Source organism: Grammomys surdaster, unplaced genomic scaffold (genome assembly GCF_004785775.1).
Source record: "Grammomys surdaster isolate TR1022 unplaced genomic scaffold, NIH_TR_1.0 958, whole genome shotgun sequence".
In the NCBI taxonomy this organism is placed as follows: Eukaryota; Metazoa; Chordata; class Mammalia; order Rodentia; family Muridae; genus Grammomys; species Grammomys surdaster.
This window is the reverse complement of record NW_021605377.1, coordinates 2,017,016-2,026,450: the sequence shown is the minus strand read 5'-3', so window position 1 is coordinate 2,026,450 and position 9,435 is coordinate 2,017,016. Positions and strand designations below refer to the sequence as shown.

The 9,435-nt window shown below is 41.4% G+C and overlaps 1 protein-coding gene across 3 annotated transcripts in view; it reads right to left on the bottom strand.

Moving 5' to 3' along the window:
• Window positions 1-9,435, bottom strand: part of Ikbip (IKBKB interacting protein) — an 18,713-nt gene that overhangs the window by 4,863 nt on the left and 4,415 nt on the right. The window contains exons 2-3 of one of the 3 annotated variants that reach the window (XM_028783066.1): window positions 6,434-6,551; window positions 2,233-3,412 (exon numbers count right to left, since the gene is read on the bottom strand). In XM_028783066.1, the coding sequence (XP_028638899.1) occupies window positions 2,579-3,412; window positions 6,434-6,551 (952 nt within the window). In that variant the 3' untranslated portion in view covers window positions 2,233-2,578. Of the gene's footprint in view, window positions 1-2,232; window positions 3,413-6,433; window positions 6,552-9,435 lie in introns of those variants that run through there. The other 2 variants (XM_028783067.1, XM_028783068.1) reach the window with 2 other exon arrangements.

Below are 9,435 nucleotides of genomic sequence, written 5' to 3'. Positions count from 1 at the left end.
TATATATATTATGTGTGTGCATTGGTATCTGTGTGTGGGTTTGTGCATGTGAGTCCGGTTGCCTGTGGAGACCAAAAGAAGGGCCCTGAGTCCCCTAGAGCTGGGGTTACAGGTGATTGTGAACAGCCTTGAGTGGATGCTGGGAACTGACTCTGGCTCTCTGCAGCAGCAGCATGCACTCTTAACTGCGAGCTAGCTCTTCAGCCTCTCACTTTGCAAAACTTTTGTTAGTGTCCTGCCAGGTGGCCCAGCTTGGCCATGAACTTGGACTCTTTCTGCTACAACCGGGAGTTATAGACACGTATCACTATGTCTGGCTGTAAGCCTGCTTTGTGTGTGCTGAAATGTTTTAAATAAATGGACAGTACTCTCTATAAGTTAACTGATACAAAATTTATTATCAATTACAGAGATACAAAAGTGTGAACTATAATACCGGTAATTTGCCATAAAGCACAACAAAATGAAGCCCTGTGCCTTACACACCTGTGTTCCCTGTTGTTTGAAATGCAGAAGCCAGAAGATAGTGACTTAAGACTAACCTGCCGGGCGGTGGTGGTGCACGCCTTTAATCCCAGCACTTGGGAGGCAGAGGCAGGCAGATTTCTGACTCCGAGGTCAGCCTGGTCTACACAGTGAGTTCCAGGACAGCCAGAGCTACACAGAGAAACCCTGTCTCGAAAAACCAAAACAACAACAACAACAACAAACAAAAAACAAACAAACAAACAAACAAAAAACAAAGATTAACCTGGGCTACATCTCAAGACCCTGTCTCAAAATCAAAACAAAAAGCTCCAAAACAAAGAAAGAAACAAAGGAAAATTCGATAAATGTATCTAGATCTCTACAATGGTGATTTTGCTAAATAGAAAATTAAAATATATTTATTTTATGCATATGAATGTTTTGCCTGTATACATGTCTATGCACCACATGCGTGCCATGCTGCATGGTACCTGCGGGACTGTGCTGTATATCCTGGAAGCTGAGTGACAGATGGTTGTGAGCCATCATGTGGGTGTTGGGAATCACACTCAAGTCCTCTGCAAGAACCACCAGTGCTCTTACCACTGAGCCACCTCTCCAGCCCCAGAGCAAATTTCTTTTCTTTCTTTTTCTTTTCTTAAAAGATTTATTTATTTTGTATATGTGAATACATTCTTTACACACACCAGAAGAGGGCATCGGATCCCATTACAGATGGTTGTAAGCCACCATGTAGATGCTGGGAATTGAACTCAGGACCTCTGGAAGAGCAGACGGTGCTCTTAACCACTGAGCCATCTCTCCAGCCCCAGAGAAAATTTCTTAGCAAAGGAATACACAGAGACACATGTTCAATAGTTTTCTCATGTCTCTGTTTTCCAGGGCTGGTATTACAGGCAGGTGATGCTAGACCCAGCTTTTTATGTCAGTGCCTGGTATCAAACCCAGGTCTTTGTGCTTACACAGCAAACTCCTCATTTATTAAGCTATCTCCTAGCCCTATATTCTTTTTTTGAGACACAGTTTCACTATGTAGACCAGGGTGAACTTAAGAGATCCACCTGCCTCTGCCTCTGGAGTGCTGGGATTAAAGGCGTGTACCACCATACCTAGCTCCAGCCCCCCCTTTTTTACATTAATATGTGAATCAAATTTAGTTTCATACATTGTAGAATTTTTTAAAAAATGACACAATTATGGCATTATTATCACAATTTATTGCTATGTTGTTTTTTCTTTAAAATAGGCACAGGCTTATCAACTTGTTTTTATTTTAAGTATCTATTAATTGTATTCAGTAAACTCTCATGTCACACAGTTCAAACTTTAGAAATGGAAGTCCAGGTACACAAAGATAATCCATAAACTCCTACTTCAAAACCTATCCAGTTAATAGAAAAGACTATTAGTGAGGACACAATAAGAACACATTTACTCACATTTGAAACCTCTTAGAAGTATCTGTAACACAGTTTAGAACCTTTGCAAAACGGAAAATACTTTTCAGTTTTCATAGTTTTCATACCTCACAGGAGAGCCCCTTGGTTCTCCAGCAGGAAGGTTACCTTTTATTTTACATACATTTCCTATGAACTTGGTTGTCTGAAATTAAAAAAAAAAAACTCAAAAAACCTGGGAGAGGAAGGCACATTGCCAGTTGGCTGCTGGAGCAGGTGACAGCAAAGTTGTGAGAAACAGACATAGCTTAGAAAACCGAAAACGAGGTCACAGTGAAATAGTAAAAGGTTTTAATGTTCGCTATAGATTATCTGTTTGTCTCTCTATCTCCATAATAGATAGCTACAAAAATACAATTCATAGTGATGTCTATTAATTATTGGAAAGACATGTAAATATTAAATATACTGCCTAAAAAGTAGAACAATATATATTTTAGAAGTATTTCTATGAAAATAGTTAGAGTAAGTTTTAGAGCTTCAGAAGATAAAAGTTTGAGTAGATTCATGCTCCATCTTGTGCACCCTCGTCTCGTTCTCAGGTTAAGTGAGGCAGAACATAGCAACTAAAAAATGTAGGCCTGACTGATTCCCGCTTAGTAGTAAAGCCCATTAGAAGACATGCGGTAAATTTAATAATCATCAGTTCCCTTATTTTCTAGATTATATTCTCCCAAAGTCCCCTTTTCTCGTGCACTTGAATATGCTATGAAATCATGAACTTTTCCTTTTAGAACAACCAGTTCATTTTGCATCTTTAATAAGCTATTGTCATACTGAATCCCCTCAAGGGTTTTCTGCATCTCCATGATTTCAGAAACTGCCCTCAGCATGTCGTCTTCCATGTTGAACATCTGGATAGTCAGCTCTTCCATCTTCCGTTCTGTTCCTATCAGATCCTGAGAGACTCTGAGAACAGAGTGGACAGCATTTTCTATAGTTGGCAAGTGTGCCTTGCACTCTTCTACTTTGGGTTCGTAGCTGGAGAGTTTATTGGTCAGATCTTCATCTCTGGCTAGGAGCGTGTGCTGGTCTTTTTCTAGCTTCTCAACTGCTTCTGTATCAGAACTAAGCTGTGCCTCTACCCGTAGAAGATCTTCCTCTTCTTGCCTGCTCACTGTTCTGATGTTTCGTAGCGTGCTGTCTTCCAAATCTTTTAGACGTTCAGTGAGCACTTTTATCTCCTGCTCAGCTGAGTTAATCTTCAGGGTAACTTCAGAATGTGTATTCTTCGCTTCTGATTTGAAAACGGCTGTATCAACGCTCATTTCTGCCAGTGTTCGCTTCCAGAAATCTGTAATGTTCTGGAATTTCTCAGTAAGGTCTTGCATCTTCTGTGTGAGCATCTCTTCAGTATTCTCTACGTCACGGATGGATCTTTGGAGGCCAGATACTTCCTGTTCAAACTGGGTCATCAAAGACATGGACGATGTAGCTTCCTGGAGGGTATTTTCAGTAGACTCAAGCTGTATTTACAACACAAAACAGTCCCTGAGCTACTCAATCACTTTTTATATTAGAGACACATACTTTAGCAGTCAGGAGCATAACATATACAAGGTTCAAATTCTGAAGATGCCTAAAATATCTAAGCAGTCTGAATCCCATTAACAGCAACATTTATTATTAATAGTTTAAACAAATTTAATGGAATAGCCTTATGTTAGAAAAATGTATACCTGAACTCATAATCCTAGTTATTTAACATATGTTTTTCATGAGGGTATAGTCAAAAGAAATGATGTTGAAATTTTTTGAAGTATATTGTAGTTCTGTTTTTTTCAAAACATTGAAAGTAACTAGATGCCATTTTTTTTTTTCGAGACAGGGTTCCTCTGTATAGCTCAGGCTGTCCTGGAACTCACTCTGTAGACTGGCTGGCCTTGAACTCAGAAATCTGTCTGCCTCTGCCTCCCAAGTGCTGGGATTAAAGGTGTGCGCCACCACTGCCCGGCCTAGATGTTATTTTTATGGCTATTTGGCTTGTAGGAAATTATAACAATATAGACTTTGCTACCTCCTCTAAATCCTAGGACTTTGTAAGTTTCTGGCTGAATCTTTATCATTATTTTTGCTAACCTCTTGCAGAGAAAGGACTAAAATTGGATTGTAAAAGGCAAAAATGAATTTTTATAAAGATAGCTGAAACAGGTGACATCAAATGGCCAAGTATTTATCTGTAAATCAGGACACGCCCTAGGACGTTTTAGACCAGGCCTGGGATATTTAGAAGGCTATGCCCCGGACTTAGCTGGTTTCTATCCTCACATGCAGGAAAGCTTTAGAGAAAACCTAGAAATGATTAATAAGCTATGAAGTGTTTGCAGCACTGTCCCGTGACAGGACACGGAACATGACACAGTTCTGCCCTTCAGTGGTTTACACAGGGAGCAAAGCAGTTTGCAGACATTCTAACAAGGGACACACATGGAAGCACTTAGTGGAGTCCTGACCCAGACTTCAGTGACCAAGCAAATTCCTCCAGAAGCACTACCTGATAAATCCCCGTCCCCACTACTTACTAGATTAAGGCTTTGAAAACTGCTAAGCATGTCATGCAACATCACTAAAAAACCTCAGATGATTCCTGACACTTGTAAGACAAGTCTACAGCCTTAGCATTACCCATCAGGACATCCTGCAGTACCTGTTATATTATTAGTTGCTTTGAGTAGTTCCTTGAGTGTTCCTTTTTTTTTTTTTGACAGACCTTGTACAAGATGCTAGTTATAAAATATCAATTTGGGGCTGGAGAGATGGCTCAGAAACTGCCACTGACTGTTCTTCTAGTGGTCCTGAGTTCAATTCTCAGGAACCACATGGTGGCTCACAACCATCTGTAATGGGATCTGATGCCCTTTTCTAGCGTGTCTGAAGACAGTGACAGTGTACTCACATATACATACATAAAATAAATAAATCTTTAAAAACTATCAATTTGATGAGAGCAGACAATGCTTTGGCTCTTCTGTATCAGACACTCTAGGGTCCTGATGGGAGCTACTACTCATCCTCCGTGAGCCAGTTTCCTTTCTAGGTGTTAGAGAAATAGAGCAGATGCAGTGTTTGTTCTAAAGGGGAGTGCGGGAGACAACAAACTAGTAACTGGTGACATTACGTGATGACAGACTCACCACGAGGCACAATGAAAGCTCAGATAAGGCAGGAGAGGAAAGTGGGAAAGCCTAACGTGACTGAGATCTGCCTCAACAGAAGGATTAACTGGCCAGGTGAAGAGCCGAAAGGTCCACATTCCTTCCAGTTTTATTGTGGTGGGGTTTGTCCCTATATATTAAGAGTTTCAGGAAAACCTCTCTCTCTCTCTCTCTCTCTCTCTCTCTCTCTCTCTCTCTCTCTCTCTCTCTCTGTCTCTCTCTCTCTCTCCTTCCTTCCTTCCTTCCTTCCTTCCTTCCTTCCTTCCTTCCTTCCTTCCTTCCTCCCTCCCTTCTCTCTCTCTCTCTCTCTCTCTCTCTCTCTGTCTCTCTCCCCCTCCCTCCCTTCCTTTCTTTCTCTCTTTCTTTCCTTAACATTTTTAGTTTTAAAATGTTCTGTGTATGAGTGTTTTCCCTCCATGAATTTATGTGTACCACATGTATGTAGTGCTACAGACATCAGAACAAGGCTTGGCATCTCCTTGGGAACTGGAGTTATGGATGGTAGTGAACCACCATGTGGGTCCAAGGAACTGACCCTGCGTCCTCTGATAAGCAGCCAGTGCTCTTAACCACTGAACTACTTCTCCAGCTGCCGGAACACACTTCTTGATGAACATGGACAGTATCTGACATAAGGGAGATGCAGAAAACCCCTGAGGGAATTCAGAATGACAACAGCTTTCTGGGATCATCTGAATGAAGGATCTCTGTAATAGGTGAAACAGTGTGCTATCCAGGGGTTAGATGACATGAGTACAACAGATCTAGTTAATCAAAGAAGACCACTCTGAAATGTCTAAAAGCCACTTTAATACATGCGTGTATCCACACCACAGTTAGAAGTTCATTTAAACAGGAGTTCTGAGAAACTCTTGTAACTAGTAATAGTGTTAGGTTTCGTTGACTGGATGGAGCTGAGTACATCCATCTTAGTAACAAGAGTTTTTACCCACTAAGCCATCTGGTCCCATGTTGTAACTTTATATCTAAAGATCAAACACACCTTTGTTGTTTTGTTTAGCCCTGGCTGGTCTGGAACTTGCTGTGTAGACCAGGCCAGCGTTGAACTCACAGAGATTTGCCTGCCTCAGTCTACAGAGTGCTGGGATTAAAGGTGTGTACTATCAAGCCCAGATGAAGCAAAAACCATACTTTCAACGCTTCCTAGGAACGAACTTGGATCACAGGGAGAATGCCAAGAAGGAGAAAGTCTGCTTAGGAGTTAAAACAGTGATAGTTTGAAGGCAGACGAAGGACACTTGGACCTGAAGTAGGAGAATGGTAGTAGGGGAGAGGGGAGCATTTCCCCAAATATGTTAATTAATACATTACCTTGTTGGAAATTGAACTGATTTTACTCTGGAGTCCTTGAAACTCGCTGCTCTCTGTTTGCAGTAACCGGTATTGTTCTTCTACCTTCGCAAACTTTTCTGATTGTTGAAATACAAGCCTGAAAAGAAAAAAATAATGACTATCACTCCTGGTGAGAAAAATATGTATTCCCCGATAGCTGCTGCAACAGATGACTCCACCATCCAGGCGGCCTGCTGTCTGGGAGACGACTGCATTAACTCAATGCAAAGACGAGTCAACACCGCCTCTCTTCAGAGCTCATGGCTCAGGGAGCGAGGCACAGGAAGGAGCATCTCTAACAGATGTAAGAAAAAGAAATGTTTGGAAGACTCCAGGGTTGAACTCTTTGGAGTAAAAACTTTGATCTCTTCTGAGGTTATAGGCCAGTAGTTCAATACCCAACACTACCAAGCTATCATCCCCCAAACTATCGTCCAGACTATGGTATGCAACCTGTAATTGTATTATTCAGGGAGGTAGAGGCAGGAGGACTATAGGTCCTAGGTCATGCCGTCCTCTATTATTACAGAGTGAGTCGAAGGCTTAAAGGCCAACATGAGACTTTGTCTCAGAAAGAAGTTAGGAAGAGATAGAAATACAGAAGTGAGCCATTGTCAAAGTAATAGAACACATATGCAAAGCAGGGTGTGACAACTCTATTTGACTATACTCAACAGTATACTCGTAGGTACAGTGTAGACGTCATTCTGAAATGAGGGCTCAGGGTGAACGGAGATGACTTAGTTGATAACACGCTAGCCATGTGAGCACAAGGACCTCAGTCTGCTCCCTAGCACCCATATAAAAAGCTAGGGTTGGTGGTGCACTTATTATCCCAGAACTGGGAAAGCAGAGACACAAGGATTTCTAGGCTAGTTGGTCAGTCAGCCTAATCTAATGAGACCGACGCAGATCTTAGTGGGAGACCCTGTCTCAAAATCAAGACTGCTGGCTCCTGAGGAGTGATGACAAAGGTTGACCTCTGGTTTCTATATGCACGCACCCACATGCACACTCACACAGCCACACAACAAAGTAAGGTTAGTGCCGAGGGTATGTGTGGCTCAGTGGGAGAAAGGGTACTTACCTGACATGTCAAAGCCCCAAGGTTTGATCCAACATACAAGCAAACAAAACTGGAGTGCTCTCTTCATCTGACAAATAGTAAAAGGTAGAAGAAAAAGAAGGAAAAAAAAACCCAAAACAACAAAGAAAAACAAACAAAAAAACAAAAACCGGGGCTGGAGAGATGGCTCAGCAGTTAAGAGCACCAACTGCTCTTCCAAAGGTCCTGAGTTCAATTCCCAGCAACCACACCGTGACTCACAAACCACCTGTAATAGGATCTGATGCCCTCTTCTGGTGTGTCTGAAGACAGCTACAGTGTACTCATATGCATAATAAATAAATAAAAAAATCTTTAAAATAAACCAAAAATCGAAAACCAAAATCCAGCTATCCTTGGGCTGGAGAGATGATAGCTCAGTGGTTAAGAGCACTACGTTGCTCTTCTGAAAGACACAAGTTTTATCTCAAGCATCCACAGGGCAGCTCACAACAGTCTGTAAGTCCAGTCCCAGGGACCTAATGCCCTCTTCTGGCCTCCAGCGGCACCAAGCAGGTGTGATGTATAGACATGTAGATGAAACACTCATACACATTAAAAAAAAACAAAACCTATCCCAACCTTTAAGCATCTGATGCTTTATTGAATGAGTTAGCCAGACCCTTATCCTAATCTTTGAGACAACAAACGGACATGCTTTTGGAGAAGATTTGAAATGAGTAGGCATAGAAGAACTGCCTTAGACTTAATATCATCTTAGTTATCTACTGTAAGTCAGTTCTCCAGGCTCCACATGCTTTATGCTTTGAGTTATCAAAAAGCAACCGAGCAGAATCACAAGTGCCTAAGTCATAGAGTCTAGATTAGTGACTGCAAATCTTCCCTGATTATTGGAATCTATCACCAGACAGCTTTAACACATCCATGCCTGGGACCCCATTTACAGAGGTTCTTAATTAGTCATGAATATGGCTTGGATATCGGATATTCTAACAGCTTCCCAGGTAATCTGACTATGCAGCCGAGCTGAGGGTCACTTGTTGATCATCTTTTATAATATTTTCCAGGTTAGACAAAGGATTCCAAAGCTTCATAGAGAGGTGAGAGGCCTCTCAAAGTGCAGCTGACTTGTGTTTGAGCTTACAGTGGTATCTCAAGGTTAACTACTTGTAGGATGGTAAAGCAGAAATGGATGCTTTTGCTAAAGAAATATTTACATTGTTGGATGAAATAAATTTCCTTTGATGATGTATGCTGGTGTCTATCATATGAGACGCAAGTTATAAAATTAGTCGAGATCAATTCTTCTGTGTATTTAATACGGACTAAACAAAACCCAAGTTAAAAAGGATTATTTTCCTAAGTTTAAAAGATGGATGATGGTTAGACATTTTTTCTTCCACTCCGCCTCTTTAAAATCCTTTGTCTTGTTGCTAGGAATCTAGAACTCGTGTCATCCTGGGGGAGTATTCCACTGCTGGGCTCCATCCCCATAATTTTGTTGTATTATACGTTTTAAGCGTTTTCCTCTTTCGTAGACTAGGCTTACCACCCATAAAAATGAGTTAATTCAATGACTAGTTCTATCATCTGTTGTTGCATGTGTTACTTCACGAATTTATTCTCATAAACTTACCCTACAGAGGAGCAAGTTTACTCAGAGTAAAAACATTGCCCTAGGAGACTTTGTGTAAAAGTTGATCCATTATAAAAATGTCTTCCTGAGTCTGGAGACATGGCTCCATGATGGAGTCCCTGCTGCTCTTCCAGGAGATCCAAGTTCAGTTCCCAGCAATGTTGTCCAGACTGATGTGTGCGCGCGCGCGTGCGCAGACACACACACATACACACCACACACACACACACACAGAGAGAGAGAGAGAGAGAGAGAGAGAGAGAGAGAGAGAGAGAGAGA